Source organism: Lutra lutra, chromosome 12 (genome assembly GCF_902655055.1).
Source record: "Lutra lutra chromosome 12, mLutLut1.2, whole genome shotgun sequence".
NCBI classification, from domain to species: Eukaryota; Metazoa; Chordata; class Mammalia; order Carnivora; family Mustelidae; genus Lutra; species Lutra lutra.
Genome location: NC_062289.1, coordinates 95,149,688 through 95,170,272, shown reverse-complemented (window position 1 = coordinate 95,170,272; position 20,585 = coordinate 95,149,688). Strand labels below are relative to the sequence as shown.

General features: G+C 41.7%; 1 protein-coding gene across 2 annotated transcripts in view; it reads left to right on the top strand.

Moving 5' to 3' along the window:
• The window catches only part of CORO1C (coronin 1C), a 78,308-nt gene that overhangs the window by 32,060 nt on the left and 25,663 nt on the right, over positions 1–20,585 (top strand). For both annotated transcript variants that reach the window (XM_047697116.1, XM_047697117.1), the window contains exon 3: positions 16,497–16,619. In XM_047697116.1, coding sequence (XP_047553072.1) covers positions 16,497–16,619 — 123 coding nt within the window. The remainder of the gene's footprint in view (positions 1–16,496; positions 16,620–20,585) is intronic.

The window sequence follows — 20,585 nt, the reverse complement described above, 5'->3', positions numbered from 1 at the left end:
AAGAAATGATGCTCTGGGTATGTACTGGGCTCCAGTATGTGTTGTCAGCAGTCTGGGATTCCTCTACACATGAATGGTAGGAGATGAGCATGGTTTTTAATAACCACCTCAGAGACTTCTGTTAATGCCCCCCAGCCCCTTTTTTTCTGGTTATAAACAGGCAGGTGAGTTTTAGTGGTGCTTTTTGGGCTCTCTGCTCATACTAATACCGAATATGCATGTACTGTTAAGACGTATTGTGACTCTTCCACAAAGGTTCCTATTTAAAATCATGGCCTTCCATGAATTTCTCTTCAAAGCTGGTTAGTGTCGGCAGTAAATAGGGCTTCTTATTGCTGCTTCATGAGGTTTGTGGTTAGATTCTGGGAAAATTGTGATCTCTCTGGACTTAAGTGGGAAGAGTAGTAGGGATAAATACGTTAAAACACATAGATAGCAAGAGGCAAGCTTAGGAATGGATGTGTGTTTATTTTAAGTGTATGGATATGAGGTTTTTGTTAAGGTTTTATTAGGGAAAGTGGGATTGTAGGAGGTCGCTGCTAGAGGACTACAGAAGGTACTCAGCCCTGAGGTGGGGTGGTGTAGATTAGCACACGTGGTTCAGGATCTCTTTCGTAATGCTCTCATCAAGCTATGGCATGCCACGCTGTCATGACTTTCAAGGTGTGGCTTCATACAATTTCTTATTATTTGGTCTTTCAGAGGATGAATAATAGCAGTCTTGCAGAACAGAAGTTTGCTTTGTGGTTTTGGCTCTGAGGGTTTTCCCCCCACGATTACGCAAGCTGCCTTGTATCAAGAGCATACAGGTTTCAGCTCCCTGTGCACTGTACCGTGTGGGCACGAACAAGCCTCTCCTGTGTGGAGTAGCCGCACTGGTGATGTGGGATAAGGCGTTCCCATCCCTGTCGTGAATCCTGGTGGCTCATACACACCAGTGTTTGTGGGAAGGTGCGTGTGTTTGTGCGCACACGCACTCACACGCACATACACACTAAAGCTTCAAATCACAGCGAACCTGTAAATCCTAACTTAAAACAAGGGTGGGGGGAATTAATTAGAATTCTGTGCTCTTGATCTCTTAACAGTCCTTAGGTGGAGGGTACAAATCAGAGGGCTCCCATCTTCCCTAATTGCTTTCTCCCTTCCTCCCTTGACGATTCTTTCTTTGGGCTATTGGAGCGATGGCTGACTTCATCGTCCCAGTAACTGCCTCTGAGGTAGCTCTGCGCTTCGGGAGGGCTGGGTGTGGCCAGGCCTCTGTCGCCCTTTTGGTTAACTATCCCCTCTCCTTCTAGCTTCTCTGGTATGGCTGTGCAGTACCTTCTTGCACGTAGTTACTTTTCTCCCATTTGTTTTTGGAACTGAGTGTAGGAATATTTGAAACATGGCTTTATTTATGTCTGTGAGCGATCTTTTCAACTCATCTGGTAGTCTTTCTCAGCTAGGGTTTTGTGAAAGAATTCAATCCCATGGAAAATCATTTCAGTAACTATTTTCTTAATTCTCTCAAGGATGGGGCATGCTGTGCCTTCTAGATGCATGGGAGAGAAATTAATTCAGTACATATATATCTGCTGCCTTAGAGCATTAGGACTTAATTTTCTCATAGAACCGGGGCTGCCAAGGGCTGTTTTAGAGTGTTATTCTGTTATATTTATTGAAGAAATCTTGATTCATTTCACTCAGAATTCTAAGTACCTCTTCCAAATGTTGAGTATCCAACTCAGATGTTATTTCTGATTCACTAAGTCAGTGAAAATCATCTTTGGCTTCCCTTGGCTGCTTATCCATGCTGCTGGTACCATGTCCTGCATCATTCCATTGTACTGTAATATTTTTGTAGCCACTTAACAGATAAGGGGAGAATGATTACAGTTATATTCTCTTGATCTCTTGACATTCACTTGGATGGAAGATGCAAACCAGATGGCCGTTTGTGTGCTAGACCTCCAGGATGGCCTCCAGAGATTCTCACCTCCTTCTATTCATGCTGTAGTGTGGTTTCCTCCCGCATTAAACAGGGCTGAACTCTGTAACCACTGGGATATGCTGGAATTGATGGCGTGTGACTTCTGAGACTAGGTACTGGAAGCATGTTGGCTTCCACTTTGTCTCTCTGGGATGCAGCCTGCTTTGAGGAGACCTGAGCAGTTCTGTGGAGAGTTCCACAGACCTTCCACTGATCGTCTGCGTTGCTTGACCAGCCCTGTGAGTGAGTTGTCTTGAAAGTTGGATCCTGTGGCCCCGGCTGACACATGACTCATGAGAACCCTGAGCTAGAACCACCCAGATAAGGTGCTTCTGAACTCCTGACCCCCAAACTATGAGACAATAAATATTTACTCTCTTAAGCAGCTAAGTTTTAGGGTAAATTATTAAGCAGCGATTTGATAACTAATTCATGTATTCTCAGAATATAGCGCTTGACTCATCATGGTAGGTCACACAATGCATGAATAAATGAGTTACTTACAGTCACCTAAAAGGCCTTCTGGGAGTTTTAGGCACTCTTTGCATATATCTTTTAAACTTTCTATACAGAAAATAAATATATACAGATACATTCTTAAATAAATATTAAATGAATAATTGAAAGGTTCTATACAGTAGCAAGAGATTCTGTACAGTAGCAGTCTTGTCTTATGGCAAGATTTGGTTATCCTGTGTTCCATGATACTATCCTATAACCTAAAAAGATTGTGTTATGAGGTCATAGTCACTGTCCTATGTATAACTTCAAATTATGTTATTTGTTTTTGGGAAAAACTCTGGAATGTTAACGCTGATGGTGGGACTGACAGTGGTTTTTTTTTTCTACTTTATCATTACCTGTACTTTCTTCAAAATGTTTTGCAATAAATTTATTACATGTAAAGGTTATTTTTAAAAAATTATCAGTAATATTATCAGAGCATGTATAAAGAGCTAATTGTTCTTTAGGCCTTAATGAAGTCTAAAACAGTACTTTAAAAAAATCATATTCGTTTGTTCACATACTCATTCCTTAGATATTTGAGTACCTCCTTTGTGCCAGGACCTGTGTTGGATTCTTGGTCTTAAAAAGCTTTGGTAACAGTTGACTTTGATCTCTTTGATGGGGAGCTTTGTGTGTACATGAAGTTCTCTGACACAGTGATGAGAGATAAGTTCCAACTGAGGCTCTTAAGTCAAGGAAGACGTCACAGAAAAAGTTCTGCTGGAATTCAGGCTTCTCCTGCTCGTAGGAACTGGGGATGAAACAGAAGAGCTCAGCTGATTTGCTAAACTGATGAATTTGAAGAGGTGCTCAGTTCCCAGCAGGACAGAGAATGAAGTGGGAGCCACATTCCCCCCTCAGATTCTAAAATCTCTGGGTGTAGAGATGGGTGTTTAGTGAAACTGGTGAAATGGAATGTTCGACTGGAGGGATTAAGAGGAGGTGAAGGATAGCTTTTTGGTAGAAAAGCCATTTCTTTTGTCCTTTTTGTCCCATCACTTCCAGTGTAAATAGTGCAAAATTAGTGTTTTCCTCCATCATTATATGGAGAAGAACCAGAAAATAAGCAGCACTCTTCCACATTTTAGGATATTGTCGTAACTGGATCCACATAGCATCTTTCTTATGTCTTCTTTAGGAAAAGGCAATGACTTCATGTCATCTTCATAAGACTATGACTCCAAAATGACCTCAGAATGTGCTTGGAGGGTCCCCTTCCTAAATGGTCTTAGTTGTTGCACGAGTAGGGTTGCGGTCGCACCTGTGTTCTGCAGGTGCGGGCTCAGAGCTCCAGGGTCTTTGTGGATTAGAACCTGGGCCTCTTGGTCTATATTTGATTTGTACATTTGTATTTTTGAATAACATTTTCCCCCCACTGAGTGTGAAAGATTTTTTTGGTGGGAGATGTATAGAAACTATGGTCTAATTGATACTTAATCCTTTGCATTCCTTCTTTCTCTGCTATTAGAATGCTTAATAACAAAAACACTAGCTTGTCAGGGCTTTGGTTCTGTCAGCTCTGAGAATTATCTTAAGGTCTGGAAAGTACTGGACCTGTTCCCTGCCTCGAGGAGACAGCCACAGTGAGGAAATCGCTGCACTTCACACTATGGAGCGCTTCCTTTAAGCGCCAGGCACTGTGCTGATAAGTGCCTTCTTTCATGGACTAGTTCAAAAGGAATGGCAGTCTCCCGATGGCGCTTTTCACTGTGACCCCCCCCGCCCCCCCCCCCCCCCCCCCCCCCCCCGTCACTGCCAGCACCTGCTGGATTTGCATTGGCTGCATCTCCCCCTTACTGCACACTGCTGACAGGCGGTTTTCATTCCCACAAAAAGCAGTGATCCAGTTTGGACAAGGGTAGCAATGCCAGTAGCCCTTTGTACAGATGTGGGCGTTTGGCACATGGTTGCTTTGGTGTGACGGGCAGGGAATTTTATTCAGTGCCTGTGTCCTGATGTGTCACGGGATGCCCATTCACTGCCTCCTGAAATAGACGCTGTCTGATGGCGCGGAGCACCTTACACTGTCAATTGTATGGGCGGTGAAAGGCTGCGAGGCCGGGGTTGGGGGGGTGGAAGATGCAGGGGGACGGCACCAGGTGCAGAACAATGACTTCCAAATTATGTCACGAGCTGCCAGCCGCACGAGCACTGCACGGCCTCATTACCACATGAAGTGCCACAGAAGGGCCCTTTCATTTTCTCCCAGTGACTGTTTTCCACAGTCTTGCTATGGGGGCTTTTAGGGGGGATACCCTGCTCACCCCCAGTTAACAATGGAGCACAAAGTCCTGGCAGAAGGAACCTCACAATGTACCCTGGGGCTATTTTTGATTACAGTGAGTGGTTGTGACTCAGAGTGTGCCCTGGCGGATGACGGCTTCCACCCTCCCCTCCCAGTCCTCCTCCCCTGGAGATGAGCAGGCAGCCTGTCCTTTGTACGTTTCCTTGGCTGGCTTCTCCTGCTGCTGCAGTTCACTGATATGTCCACAGCAGCCGGCTTGTAGGCCTGACAGGGCTCTGACAGTGGTTTTTACCATATATGGCCATCAGAGCTCTGGGGCTGTCAGCTGGCCAGGATAATTTCCTTCCTTTGCTTTGATTGGCTGCTTGATGGCTCAGAGAATGGTGGGATCTGGGAGCATTTGGTGAAGGGAAGCCACTGAGTCAAGTGCAAAGAACGTTTAACTCTTTGCTGGTTTTCTGGAGCTTGAGTCTGTGCTGAGCACACAGACAAGTGCTGTTAGCAAAAGCCCTCACTGTGTAAACATTATAACCCAAGTCTGGCAAAGCATTTGAGAAAAGGTTTCCAAACACATGTTACTCTGAAATAGACCTAGGGTTTAATGGACAAATACCTACAGTCCTGATTTGTCCAGAAGCCTCCTTTATAACCATATGTAGCAAATTTTCTGCTGCCGAGTTGAATATCTCTACTTGGTGGGGTGGGACCTGAGTGGAGTCCAGGGGAAGCGGAGCTGGGAGGGTGAGTGGTGGAGCACGCGTTGGCTTTCTTAGAGGACCAGTGACTTGGGTTTCTTATCTGGCTAAGCTTTTAAGTTGTGAGTAAATGATACAGTCTACAGAACTGGGTCTCTACTCCCATCCTCCTGCTGTTCATAACTACTACACGAAGGGAACTGCAAGGCATTTACCTTTAAAAAAAAGTTACAGTATTTTTCTGGTTTTCATCTCTACTTCCAGGAGGGTGGATTTTTATTCTGAAGCTTGTGCATAACCCCCTGCAGGGTTTGGACTGAAAGGGGGTAGCTCTGGAGTTCTTGGTCATTCACAGAGGGTCCTAGGGGAGAAATCCCCAGTGTCATTCGCTGAATACAGGGGGTTAGGCAACTGATTACTCTCCTTTCTGATGTGAAATTGAACAATTTGTTTTAATTTCCTGTATTTGCACTGAGGTCAGTAGTTATTTTGCTTTTCAGCTTTTGCTTTTGAGCTGAATTTTATGTTGACTAGGTTCTACCTCATCCTGGATTCCTAGTTTGTGTTTATTTTCAGACCAGAAGTATGTGGAATTTTGTGTCTCTAGTGATGAGGTTTTCACTTTACAAATTGTTAGTTAGGAAATACAGTGTCTCTGTGCACTATGGCATATTTAGGCGTGGTTGAGCAAGGAAACGTTAACTTCCAGTGTTTTGCTTTCCGATTTTGAAATCCATAGTTTTACAGTAACTTCCTTCATATTCTTTTAAAATGGTCTACGTGGTATTAGACCCAGGTTTTTTTTTTTTTAAAGATTTTATTTATTTATTTATTTGACAGAGAGAGAGATCACAAGTAGACAGAAAGGCAGGCAGAGAGAGAGAGAGAGAGAGAGGGAAGCAGGCTCCCCGCTGAGCAGAGAGCCCGATGCGGGACTCGATCCCAGGACCCTGAGATCATGACCCGAGCCGAAGGCAGCGGCTTAACCCACTGAGCCACCCAGACGCCCCTAGACCCAGGTTTTAAAGAGGACCTATGAGGTCAAATAATTTGCTTGGCATTTTTTTTTTTTATGTCCATAAAGCCTGTTCTTTGCTCACAGGCAAATGAGCTCTCTATAGAGCCACACTGCCTCTCTCTGGCAGCTCTAGGATCTCACTTCCTTGACAGGACTGGGTAACCCAACCTGTGTGCTTGATTCCAGGGCGCCTCTGCTTACCCTCAAGGTTGGTGTTTTTGATTCCCTTAAAGTAAAACCACCGAGGGCTGTGTTAGTCCCGGGTCAGGAGCTGCCCCTCTCAGTGGCCAGCTTGTCAACAAGACATATATTGTGTATCTCAGTCTTGCCGGTCTGCTGTAGAAGTCCGTGTCATGTTCCCTGTGCCACTCTGCCCTGTCCCACGATCACAGACTCTGTAGCTTCTTCATGTGGAGCAGTAGGGCCCGAAGAGATTTCAACAGAACATGTCTCCACATAAATAATACTGATACAAGAAAAAGGAAGTTGAAAAAAACTTCAGTAGACATCCTTTGAACTCTGCGCAGTGTGAATGGAGCAATTATGCCTGGGCTGAAAACTTTTCCTTTGCTCCGAGCACATGTTTGACTTCCCATTCTCCTTGTCGAGATTCAGAAATTCCCAGGGTATTACTCTGAGGCCAGTAAGGAGTCATTATCAGTGCCTTACAAAAGATCTTTTAAAGTATGAACAGAATGATAAAGTTATTGAACTCTGGGCATATAAAGTTATTTTGACTAGCATTTTTTCTCCCTAAAATATATAAATATGAAGTAGGGATGGAAAGTTTGGAAAATCTTTGTCTCTTGTTCCTTGAGTCAGGATAGGGAGGGACTTTTTAGGCATTTATATCCAAAGGTAGTGAAGTCAGGCTGGATAATAAGCACAGATTTCAAAGCAGCTGGATGAGATGACTGCAGATCAGAGGTTGGAAAGGCGCTGGGAAGCTGCCGTGCAGAACTGGATGAGGGCGACGGTGTGGACTGCTGTCAGAAGCCCATACCCTGGAGCAGTGTGGGTCTGCATGACTGAACTCTGGGATGTCAGCTAGAAAAACCTTGTAAGAGGGATAAGTGGAGCATCTTAAAGGAGAATACTTGATTTGACTAGTGGAATTAACATGTGTCACTTTTCAACACCGTGGAAGTTTATTAACTTTTTGGAGACCTGTAGGTTATTGTGAGAAACTAAGCCTGCTGCTCAGCGTTCTGTGTGGCTTTAACAAAAGCGCACATTTGAAGGACCCGCTAGATGCTCCCTAGCCCCAGTTTGGTAGCATCTTCAGCCTCATACTGAGCAAGCGAACATGTGGATCGAAAACGTTTATCACTTTGGGGGTGGTTGTTACGTTAAGAAACAGTCATTCTGAATGATCTTTTATAGAATGCAGAAGTCATGTGGGCAAGCTTCCCAGTGCTGAATTTTGAGAGTTTGGGAGAGTGAAAATGTGTGCAGGTTCCTCTGATATACTATCAGCTCCTTTAAAAATACATTGCAGAGGGGTGCTTGGGTGGCTTGGTGGGTTAAAGCCTCCGCCTTTGGCTCAGGTCATGATCCCAGGGTCCTGGGATCGAGCCCTGCATTGGGTTCTCTGCTCAGCAGGGAGCCTGCTTCCTCCTCTCTCTCTGCCTGTCTTTCTGCCTACTTTGATCTCTGTCTGTCAAATAAAGAAATAAAATCTTAAAAAAAAAAAACAACCACATCTCAGGGCGGAGCTCCTTTATAGGAACAGATGTGTGAGAAGACTTCTGTACACTTCTGTATATGTGTCTTTAGAGTTTCTTGATTGCACAGTACTGCCCTTGGCATGTAGGATGAGTGTACTTTGTGCACTTCCTAAGTATGGATTCCTTTTTGACATGAGGTGTGAGAAACTAGTAAGATACACTGTGATATGTAAGTGGCAGAAGTTACAGTTTACCATCGAAATTGATGGGAAGTGTCTTTAACAACTAGAAATGTCATGTCATAAGAGTTACAGTGAATTTGGTATGCCTCAGGAGGAATGTGTTTGCAAGGTTATTTAAAATCACAAACATTCCTTCTTAGAGCAGTTAGATAATGTATTTACCGGTGCTTAAATTTTGCTTTTTACTTCCCTTCCGCAAAAATGCCTTTTGGATTAAAGTGTTGCCTAACTCTGGATTTAGTTGAAGCATCAGTTTCCAGGAGCTCTTTTGAGTTTTGTGGCTGTTTTGAAATTTTTGAGAACTTTCCCCAAACCCAGAGTAAATGATAGTGCTAGTGTCTAGGTGGTTTTCTGCCACTATGAGGGTTGCTGGCTGGAACATGTCAAAGCCATCAGCCTCAGCTCAGGCCAGCCACATGGAAATTGTGCTGTCACACCTCTCCCCTGTGCCAGCTGTACACACACTTTGGAGGCTGAATTTTCCCTGGGGCTCATGTTGCTGGGCCCTGGGCAGGCTGCTGGATCTTTTAGATAATGACAGTCCGTAAGCCAGTGCCCTGACCTATTTCACTAATATGTCACAAGTTTATGAACTAGGCACAGGGCCAGCGCCCTTGGTAACCTTGGTCGTTTTGCTACTTGAGTTGACTTGCTGGCCATTCCCACCACTTGGAGTTTTAGCTAGAGAGGTACAATAAAAGCTCTTTTGTGACAAGTGGCAGGGACTAGTAAGTAATTGATAAATTTTTAAACTTTATTTAAAGCAGGGAGTCTAAATGGTGGCAGATTGTTCTCAGCTAAACTTGCAATTCCATGCTAGAAAATGAGTGATATTCTAGATGATGCAGCTGATGTGTGACACATCCTTAAGAAGACGGTGACCTGATTAGTTAGTAAATGAAATTAATCTATATGTAAGTCTTGGAAGACGGATAGGTAGTACTTAAAATAAAGCACCGTTTAGTTGAAAAAAAGGGGGCGCGGCATTAAATTCTTGTAACTCTTTTTTTCTAACCTCAACATTCACTTACATGTGCTGCTTAGAGGTGCAGGTGAGCTGTGTTGTCCCCATGACTGGCAGTGGGTGTCCCTTCTGAGTGGTCCTTCACAAGCCAGCAACTAGACATGGATGCCTCGGTCTCTTCACTGCATGATGAATGAGGATGTGTCATGTGTATGAACGAGAAATGCATTTTCATTAGATCCTCGTGCACAGTGTTTCTCAGAAATGATGCGTCCACATCTTTACCATATAAGGCCAGTATTGTATGGTTTCCTCCAGTTTCCATGCACTCGCGCTCTCAGCAGTTTATAATTGTCCAGCTCTGCCCTTTTAATAATGTACTCATTGGATAAAATATGTTGTGCTTTTCTTTTGATTGATTTTGTTATGGGTAAGAAGCTATTCAGTGGTGTAAGCCCTTGAAGTCGAGATAGCTGACCCTGAGTTGTGTGTGGTGAGCCTCCTGTCTGTGAAACAGTCACTGCACATTTAAAATGCGAGTTCTCGCATTGCTTCCCTTTTTCGTTCTTTACCACTATCAGACATTTAGTCGATTCCCTTTTTGTTCTGCTGCAATGTGATGCTACTTTCCCTGTTTACTTGTTGTAAGGATTTGTGATGATGTTACAACCAGAGGAAACAGCTGTTGGCAGGATACCATTTTTTATTAACTCTGTTTCTGATGACCAGCTGCCAGTAATTTTAACATGACTTTCATGCCTTTTTCACAACCCGTAGCCTAATGGGAATTTTCTTTCCCTATGAAAATCTTGTATGGCCGGCTGGTCAGTGATGTTCAGATCTCCCCTTCTTCACTTCATCTCTTTATTTAGAAAATGGGGATAATAAAGTTGCTGTATCATAAAGCAGCTTTGTGAGAATGAAGATCTAAAGGTCCTAGCATGAAATATAAGCATTCTAAAAGTGTTAGCTTTTTTTTTTTTTAAATTCAATTTGTTTGCTTGTTTATTTGAGAGAGAGTTCTCTCTCTCACATGCACACAAGCAGCAGGGCTTGGGGGGGATGGAGCATAGGGAAAGGGACAAGCAGACTCCACACTGAACACAGAGCCTGACTCAGGGCTTGATCTCATGACACTGAGATTATGACCTGAGCAGAAAAAACCAAGAGTGGGACCCTTAACCAGCTGTGCTACCCAGGCACCCCGAGTGTTAGCTATTCTTACGAGTACTTGTTCTCGATAGGAAGGAGGGCAGTTGGTGGCAGTTGCTCTTTAAATGACATTCAAGTTCCTGTGAAAACGTTAGGCTCTTGAGTACTTTGATGCTTTGGACTTGGGGGCACTAAGCCGAGAACGGCAGCTAGGCTTACTGTTATTCTTAAATGTCTGACTTGACTGAGCAATACTGCCACTATCTTTACACGAGGATTGTATAATTTTCACCTTAAAGAGAAAGTCATTTCATAAGCTTCTCAGTAGAATTAAGAATAACTTGTGTTAGTACTTCCAGATTGCCCTCAAAATTACTGTGTATCTGAACAAAAGCTCTTTTTAACCCAGATTGGGAAAAATTATTTTGTGTCCTCGGAAGTTCAAAGTTTAGTGACTATACTTTGCCATCAAAGATGCCAGACGTGGTTTGCTAGGGAGAGTGTTAGGGTGCAAGGACTCAGATAAAACAGTTCAGATAGACAAACATTTTTACCTTGGGAGTGAAGATTTTTTTTTTTAATTTTTTTTATTTTTATTCATTTGATAGAGAGAGAGATCACAAGTAGCCCGAGAGGCAGGCAGAGAGAGGGAAGCAGGCTCCCCGCTGAGCAGAGAGCCCGATGCGGGGCTCGATCCCAGGAACCTGAGATCATGACCTTAGTCGAAGGCAGAGGCTTAACCCACTGAGCCGCCCAGGTGCCCCGGGAAGTGAAGATTTTTTAATGTAAAGTTAATAACAGTACATTCCTGGGCGCAGGATAACAATACATGGGTGTGTTTCTCCACTCTATTGCATTTTAATTATTTTTTTTTTAAATAGGAAACAAAGTAAGAGGACACTCACGTACTTACCCGCAAGATTAAACAGATGTTAATATTTTGCCCTCTTTGTTTCATACCTCCTGTTTTTGAAAAACAATAAAGTATAACAGATGTAGCTAAATTTCCATTCTTCTTTCCTCCTCTTCTCCTTCCCCAGAGGTAACCATTTCCTCAAACCTGGGATGTGTGCTTTCATTACGTGTGTATCTATCTGTCTATAGGTTATTAAAGGTTATTATTTTATATGGGTTAAACTTTTATGTAAGTGATACTTATTTCCATACCAAGAAAGCAAATTGCTCTCCGCTTTTTTCACTATTCCCAGCAATGCAGCAGTTAATATCCTTTCTGTGTAAAACATGGGAACCTTTCTTACCCACAGACCACCCGGTGCCACGTGGTACTGCTCAGGGGTGGGCATCTTCACCTCCACCTGTTTCCAGATTTTGCTCTCAAAAGGGATTGCCGCAGGAGACTCTCCTGCGAGTTCCTGTTTCCTGACACCCTTGGCAACACGTGTATTAGATGTCTAAATCGTTGCCGGTTTCAATAGGTCTGCAGTGTTACCTGACCATTTTAATCCGTAGTTCCCTGGTTACCAGGGAGAGCAGTATTTTTTCTTAACACCTATAGGCTGTTTAGGTTTCCTTCCCTGGGAATTCTGTGCTCATACCATTTGCTGTTACTCTGTTAGGTTATTTGTTGACTTTGTCCAGTCTGGTTGTTGCATATATATTTTCTCTGTCTGCAGCTTGTCTTTCCATTCTGCTTATGTTTTTTGAGAACAACCCACACTGCAGAATTGGGTCAGGTGGTGGTCGTTGCAGTTGTTGAGTTTGCATCAGTATTTGTCATTTGGCTTCCATTTATTCGTACACTGTCCTTTGTGTCAGGGTGGACATGACTTACGTAAGGAGTTCAGTGGTGTTCCTCTTTTCTGTTCTCTGGGAAGTTTTGTCTGAGGTCTCTTCCTTGAGTGTTTGGTAAAGCCCTCCAGTAAAACCGTCTGGGCCTAGTAGCTTTTGCTGTTCATGATTGACGGGGAGGTGGGTAATATGTGGACTTCTGTTCCGGTTCTTTCATGGTTTGGGGTCTATTCTGGTTTTTTATTTACTGAAAAAGTTTTGATTTTTTTTTCTAGGAGATTGCCTATCCATCTGATGTTTTCAAATTTATTATCAGATGTTACTCCTAGTATTTTCATGTCTTGTCAACTTAGACCGTATTTGTAAGTTACATGCTTTTTAAAATTATTGGTATTAGTGCTTTCTCTCTTTTCCTACTCTGTCCTGTTGTATCAGTTTGGCTTATTATTTATTTCTTGTTAATTTCTTCTCATAATTTTACATTCTTTGAGTGTTTTTGTATGTTCTAACTTCTCTTTAATTTTCAGACTTTTGTATATATGCATTTAAGGCTACTGATTTTCCATTAAGGAGATCTGTTTTAGCTCTTTCCCACAAATTGTTGTGTGTTTATTGATCAGTTTTAACTTTTTTCTATTGGCCATTATAATTTTCTGTGTGAAGAATTTAATAAATTTAGAACTTTTTCAGATGCCTTGGGGATTTGGGGTTTATATATTTTTCTATTAATTTTTATTTGAATTGCATTGTACTCTAAAAGTGGGCTACAGGATATTGATTCCTTGGTATTTCGTGAGATTTGCTTTGTGGTATCCTAATGGGTCATTTTAAAAAGGCAATGTTTAATGTGTGCATGGAAAAAAAATGTTTATTTTAAAATACTGGCTCCAAGGTTGGATAAGTCCATTAGATCAAGCTTGTTACTTGCTAGAGTCATCTATATTCATGCTAATTTTTGTCTGTTTGCCTGAGAGTAAGTCTTCATTAACATCTTCTAACATTATGGCTTTGTCATTCTCTTCCTAGTTCTCTCAGCTTTTGCTGTAATTAGTTTGAATCTATGTAGTTAGATGAGTTAAAGTTCATAGTGTCTGTAGCATCCCAGTGAATTGTTTAAGTGTTATGTAGTGATAGTAATCTTTAATAATGCATCGCACCTTAAAGTTTGTTCTAGCATGGTTGGATGGCACATATTTTTATACCCTTACCCTCCTTCAGTGACCTTCTTAGTTTTTAACTCAGTAGTTTATGATTTTTTAAACATGCCTTGTAGCTGATTTTAATCTAATCTGAGACACACCATCTTTTAGCTGGTGGATTTAATATAATGTTCATATTATTTTGTATGCTGTATGTCATAATATTATAAAACGGACACTTGTGATTTCCATTACGACCTGTGTGAACAGTAGAATGCTACGGGGTGGCAGGTAGTAGCGTCAGGGCTGGGTTACTCCCATGGCTTCTGTGAGGATGCAGGGAGGGAGAGAGGGAAAGCCATGTGGCTAAGGTGTTCTTTGGCAGTTCCTTCGTTAAGGAACGACATGATCAGGGATATGATAGAGTGGGTTCCAGCAGTTGTTCATTTTGGGGTAAAGCATATGGAGCCTTTCGGGTGCTGGGAAAGTACCAAGTCCTTTACTTTGTCTCCAGTTAATTCTCACAAGCTCTTACAGAAGGAGTTGTAACTGTCTCATTTTGCAGATGAGGAAATGAGGTTGGAAGATGAAGTCATTTGGCTGGGGCCTCAGCTGGAAAAGGATGGAGCCACGATGCCAGCCCAGACCGTCTGGTTCCCAGCCACTCATGCTTTGCTGCCTGTCAGTGACCCAGAGGGCCCCTCCTTATAACAAACACCCCCATTCTATATAATGTGTTGGTTGGCATTTTCTTCTAGGATTCCTTTTTTGGTGATGCAGTTCTGGAGATCCAAACGGGGTTGAATCCAATTTGCAAGGGGATGCGAGCATGTGAAAATCCCAGGCTTTTAGGTCTGTGGACGGGGCCATCTCCACACCTCAGTTTAGAATTATTCTTTCTCAGTAGAAAACTTTCCCACAGACCGTGACCCCCACAGGCCTGGCTGAATGCCCCGCTCTGTGTCTCTGCCACCCATGCCTGTCCTCCTGGAGCATGTCTCGTGCTGCACTGGCGCTGGTGGTTTGATCGAACTCCATGTTCAGCCAGGATGGAGCTGCCCTGTTCACTTTTGTATCTCCAGTACTCAGCGCAGCGTCTGGCCCCTAGAAGTTCATAAGGGACACATATTTGTAGTTCTTAATGGTGGAGTAAATTAATATATTATGCTCATATGTATTATATATAGAACTAATAAGAAGTGGCAGTAGTTTTTTATGGAGTATTTACTATATTCTAGGCACTATACAGGCTTACCTCATTTACTGCACTTCCCACATACTGTGTTTCTGGTTTTGTTTTTTTTTTTTTTTTTTTTAAACAAACTGAAGGTCTGTAGCAATCCTGTGTGGAGCAAGTCTATTGATGCCATTTTCCCAGCACCACTTGCTCACTTTGTGTCTCTCTTTCTCACATCTTGGTTATTATTGGAATACTTCAAACTTTTTCATAACTGTTATGTTTGTTACGGTTTGATGATAGTTGACATTCTTTAGCAAGAAAATACTTTTTAATTAAGGTCTACACATTGTCTTTTTTTAGACCTCTTGCTATCACATGCTTCATAGATTACAGTATGGTGTAAATAAAACTTTTATGTGCACTGGGAAATCAAAAACTTCATTGGACTCACTTTAATTGCAGTGATATGGACAAGAACCTGGCAATATCTCTGAGGTGCACCTGAAATTAAATTTTTTGCATACCTTACACAGATAATTGTAATACTAAGTTATGGTTTGCCAAAAGACTTTATTTCATCTAGTCCCTACAGTAATCTTGGGAGATAGGTATTCTTGGTACTCATATCACAGGTGATGGATGAAGGTGAGAGAGATTGTATGACTTGCTTAAGGTCATCTGCTGTTGAAGTAATTGAGCCTGGAGTTGAACCCATATCTGTCCGACTGGATACTGTGGTCTTTGCATTTATCATACTGCTTCTCTGGAGATTCCACAGTTGAGCCAAAGTGGAGAAATCATAGAATTTCTTGATCTTGAAAAATTTCCGAGAAGCCTTGCCTCACTGTTATGATGACTTGCTGTAAGAGGAGAACAACAACAACAAAAAATAGGCTCAGTCTTGCTTGGCAGTGATTCCTTTTTGTATGACTGCTTTTAGAGCATATAGGACCTTGGCATGGACTGGCATTAACCTGTTTCAAAAAGGAAATAGCTTTTATATATCTGTTGTTAACAATAGCATTTGTCTTGGTTAACAGAAAATCAGCTCGATAAGCCAGATTGACTTGTTAGATTCAAATGTATAATAACATGAGCATATTGTGATGGCTGCTTTACCAACATTGAAAATTGTATTCTTAATGTGATGTGGACTAGATAATGGATGGGATCCAAGCTGGTGTTAATTAGATCTGGCTAGCTGTCTCTTCCATTGATTGAAGAGAGTGAAGAGACTGAGACATCAAATTATGTCCTTTAGCCCCTGAGCAATAGCTAGAGCTTTTCTTTTTATTACCCTAACTTAGTGTGCTCACAGTATGCCATTCATTTCCAGAACTGGTAATTTATTATATTCAAGGGTATTAGTTAATTATATTAAAAGTTATATTTAACATTTTAAATAATACCAAGGGGTTTTTGTAATAGTAAAAACACATCTGTAATTTACAAATTGTATTTTGGTGAAAAGATTTTGTATTTTCATTTTCTCTATTAATGTAGTTGATTAAATAAAACTTCTGTGGTTCTAGAAATTTGGATTCTTTTTTTTTTTAAGATTTTATTTATTTATTTGACAAACAGAGAGCACAAGTAGGCAGAGAGGCAGACAGAGAGAGAGGAGGAAGCAGGCTCCCCACCGAGCAGAGAGCCCGATGTGGGGCTTGATCCCAGGACCCTGGGATCATGACCTGAGCTAAAGGCAGAGGCTTTAACTCACTGAGCCACCCAGGTGCCCCTAGAAATTTGGATTCTTATAATTTGGTGGAGTATGCTTGGCCGTCACTATTTCTAGAAATGCAGGTTGACAGTTCCTACTAGTTGACACTGACTGATGTGAATGTCATCATATATAGACCTTGGAGAGTTTGGGGTGGAGGTAGCAAAAGAAAAATGGGTTTGAGAGAGCACACAAACTCTTTGGTGTTGGTGTTTACTTAGGAGATTTGTTTCTCTCTCCTTTCAGACTGGTCGAATTGACAAATCCTACCCTACAGTATGTGGCCACACAGGACCGGTGCTCGACATAGACTGGTGCCCACATAACGATCAGGTCATTGCCAGTGGCTCAGAAGACTGCACGGTGATGGTAAGCTCCCAAGGTGTGGCAGGCACACAGGCCAGTGACACCCACCCACCACTTCCAAAAAGAGTGTGTGTGCGGAGGCTGGAAAAGTAGAAAGTCATAGCAGTTCTGATTGTCCACTGGATTATACCCTGAGTGACATGAAAGCGTATCTGTAGATAAGCCTCTTGTAAGCCCTTATATCAGAGACATTGTACTGTATTGTTTTTCTTCTTTTGTATGGGTGTGCGTGTGTACGTGCTTACTGATGTTTGTCACACCTGCTCTGTGGCATTCTGTGAATGCCATTGATCCATGAGTCCGCTCCCTCCCCCAAAAGGAGAGAAAAAACTGCTAACATGAATGGCGTATTACAGTGGAAAGTTACACATAAAAAATGCCGAAGATTACACATAAAAAAAAGGGATATGTAACAGATAACTGGGGAATAGTAAAGTTTTGCAATAAGTTAAGTGTTTCTTTCCAAGCTAACGTCAGAAGGTATGTTCTGTCGAGTTGGACCCTCTTAAGAAAGTCCTTTTTCTGCAGATAAACAACATGAAAGGCATTTGAGTTCTTTACATTCCCTCATTTAGATTACAAAAGTAGAGTGTGTGAAACTGGGTTTTGGGATACTTTTTAACCAAAGCTGCTTATTCTTGATTATGTTCTTCTTAGCCTTAAAACGTAATTATAGGTTTGGATCAATTCTTAATCCTAGCCCAAAGTATGTTTACCATAAGTCCCTCTGGGGAGTAATGCACTAAGGGCAGAAGTCAGTGAAGGTGTCCCTCTGTCAGATGCAGCAGTCTCCTACATGTCGGATGCAGAACTTGGAGACCCACCCTGCTGTTATTTCCCTCTTCATTTTCTGTCGCCTGAGCCAGACTTAGAAACATTGTGTGGAAAGTTTTATTAATTAAAATTATTTTACATAAACACAAATTAATTCCTGAACTGTGTCATTTAAACATTTACCCATTTTTCCTCATGGATTTTTGGCCAAGGATAACTCCTCCTGTGATCTCATAATTTTGGCAGCCAAGTCATATTATAATGAAATATGCTGCTGTTAAAAGGAATTGTTCTGCTTTGTGTGCCTTGCTAAATTGATCATTTTCATGACTGCAGACACATTTTACTAAGGGAAAGGAACATTATTGAGACCACTGATGCCAAAATTTTAAACTGAGACTTAACTTCTCTTAAGCGGGTTTGATTCATCTTCAAAAGAAACCCCTTTTTTGTTCTAAAACATGCTAAGCAGGGAAGAAAGTTCAGTGGAATGAATACCCTCTCACCCCCACCCAGGTCAGGAAATAGATCTTCACCCTCCTTCTCAGACTCTTCCATGTGCTGCATCCCTGTTCATAACCACTCCCTCCCTCCCTCCCTCCCTAAAGTAACCACTACTCCCACTCTTAAATACTTAACTTCTTGCTATTCTTCATGGTTTTAATCACCTCAGCAAGCATTTCTAGACAGTGTAGCTTAGTTTTGCTGGCTTAAAGAAGTTGATTTGTCTTCTAAGTCTTTTGTATATCTTGTAGGTTCCTCCCCCATTATTTTCTTGTCCTTAACAATGAATCTAATGAAGAAGCCTGACCTTAGACCTGCACCTTTCTAGTGCAGGTGTTTTTTGGTGATTGCACACTAATGGTGCAGTTCAACATGCTCCTCTGTCCTCTGAATTCCCTGCAAATTGGCAGCTGGATCCTGAAGTGTGATCAGATTCAGGTTCGGTCCTTTCAGCAAGACTGTATAGCTGGTGTTATGTTCTTCCATCAAGAGGCCAATGATACCAAGATGTCTGGTCTTTGTTCTTTTTTGATTTGTGCACTATCTATGCTCACCACTCAGATGCCACAAATCATTAGGGGGTCACAAAATGGTAATGTTAAATTCTGTTATTTTGTTTCAGTTTTTAGCTGGTAAAATTGTAAGGCGATGCCCCCCTCTTATTTGATTGCCCAGTAGTACTGTTCAAATAGGAAAGTAGGGTAGATGTTTGATTCTTTCCTTTTATTTACCCAGTTTTCAAGATAATGAATTGGTTCTCTGTTTTTCTCAGAAGATGACCGGTTAGGTTCTCCCCACCCCCACCCTGTACCCCTGCTTCCATTTCATTTTGAGCTCATGAATTTGAACATATTTTGTGGGTTTGATGCATTATGATTCTTACCTCAAAGCTCAGGTCATCCAGTCTTTGTTAGTGGGAACTTCTTCAAGTTTCCCCCGAGTTCTTTTGACAAACCCTTTTTGTTTTCGGTAGCTTCCCTGCTGTTTGGTATATGAAGGTATTCTGGCTCATCTTGGACATCTCTTCATCCACACTTCATATCAGCCATTTCTCCCAGAAGCTCTGGCTTTTTTTAATGGAGAAATGGAATTTCTAGATCATTCTGGGTGCTGGGAATGCTCATTGTTACCATGTGATCATTTGTTTTTAAAGATTTTATTTATTTGTTTGAGAGAGTAAGCAAGCCAGAGCGAGAGAAAGCACGAGTAGGGGGAGGGGGCAGAAGGAAAGGGAGAAGCACACTCCCCACCGAGCAGGGAGCCCAGTGTAGGGACTCTGAAATCATTACCTGAGCCAAAGGCCCACGCTTAACCAACTGAACCACCCAGGCACCCCTTTGGTGATCTTTTTTTTTCTTCTTAAGACTTCGTAGTAAATGGGGGGTGGGGGGGGGATACACACACACACACACACACACACATTTTCAAGGATAAAATATGTTGTGACTTCATCTTAATAGTCCCTGTTCAAATTCTGGACTATCTAGTTGGGGTTTTTTTTGTTTTTTTTTTTTTTTGTTTTGTTTTTTTTTAAGATTTTATTTATTTGAGAGAGAGATCACAAGTAGGTAGAGAGGCAGGCAGAGAGAGAGGGGGAAGCAGGCTCCCTGCTGAGTAGAGAGCCCGATGATGCGGGGCTTGATCCCAGGACCCTGAGATCATGACCTGATTTGAAGGCAGGCACTTAACCCACTGAGCCACCCAGGCGCCCCTGGACTATCTAGTTTTAACCTAACCTCTTGAATATTGCATCTTTATCTCTCTTCTTCCACACTGAGAATATGGGTACTCAAGAACTCAGAGGGTGAATTAGAGAGCCCTGATCTGTCTTGTGTGCTTTCATATTATAGATATGACGGACTCAGCAAAAATACTGTTACAACCACAGTTAATGATTACTAAAAATAGTTTTATAAAGCCACAACTTTTTACTTATGTCCACCTCTCTCTAGTCATTTAGATCATCTGAAGCTCCTTCCCTGGTGGATTCTAGACCCCAGGATGCTAGAACCCAACCAGAGAGTAATGCCTTCTGGGACAGGCCCCACACTGAGGAGAGACTGCAAAGAATGGAATCAAATAGAAAAGGCTCATGGAAACAGTACTTTTAAAGTCCTTCTATGTAGATAGTAGCTCCTCAGGGACCTTTAGATTTGGAGGTGAGTTTTTCTGAATATAAAATCTCCGTTCACATCATATCTAAATACATTATTTCATTTTCTTTTGGCATAAAGTGATCCTGTCCAAAAAAAAATTTCAGATAATATAGTTCTCTCTCCTTTATAAACCATATATTCTTTTCGCCTAGATGTTCATAAGATTTTTTTTTCTTAGAATACAGTAATCTTGGAAGAATATTGTTGGTTATTCTGACTTGGAATTCCTAAGTTGATGGTATGTTCTTTCAGTATAGGGTTTCAGGACTTTTTTCTCCTTCCCAGAATGTTTTCTCAGTTATAGTCCTTCATATTTGCTCTATTTTTTGTCCTTGGTTTTTTTCTTTAGGGGCTCCTCCTGTTAATCCATATGCTTTGTCTTCTTTATTATCTTCAGTATTGGTTAGTTTCTCTCCCAACTTTTTTCGTGTTCATTTATTTTATTTTTTTAATTAAAAATTTAAAAAATTAAAAAAAAATATTTTACTTATTACCTATTTGAGAAAGAGAGAGAGAGAGACAGAGCATGCATATA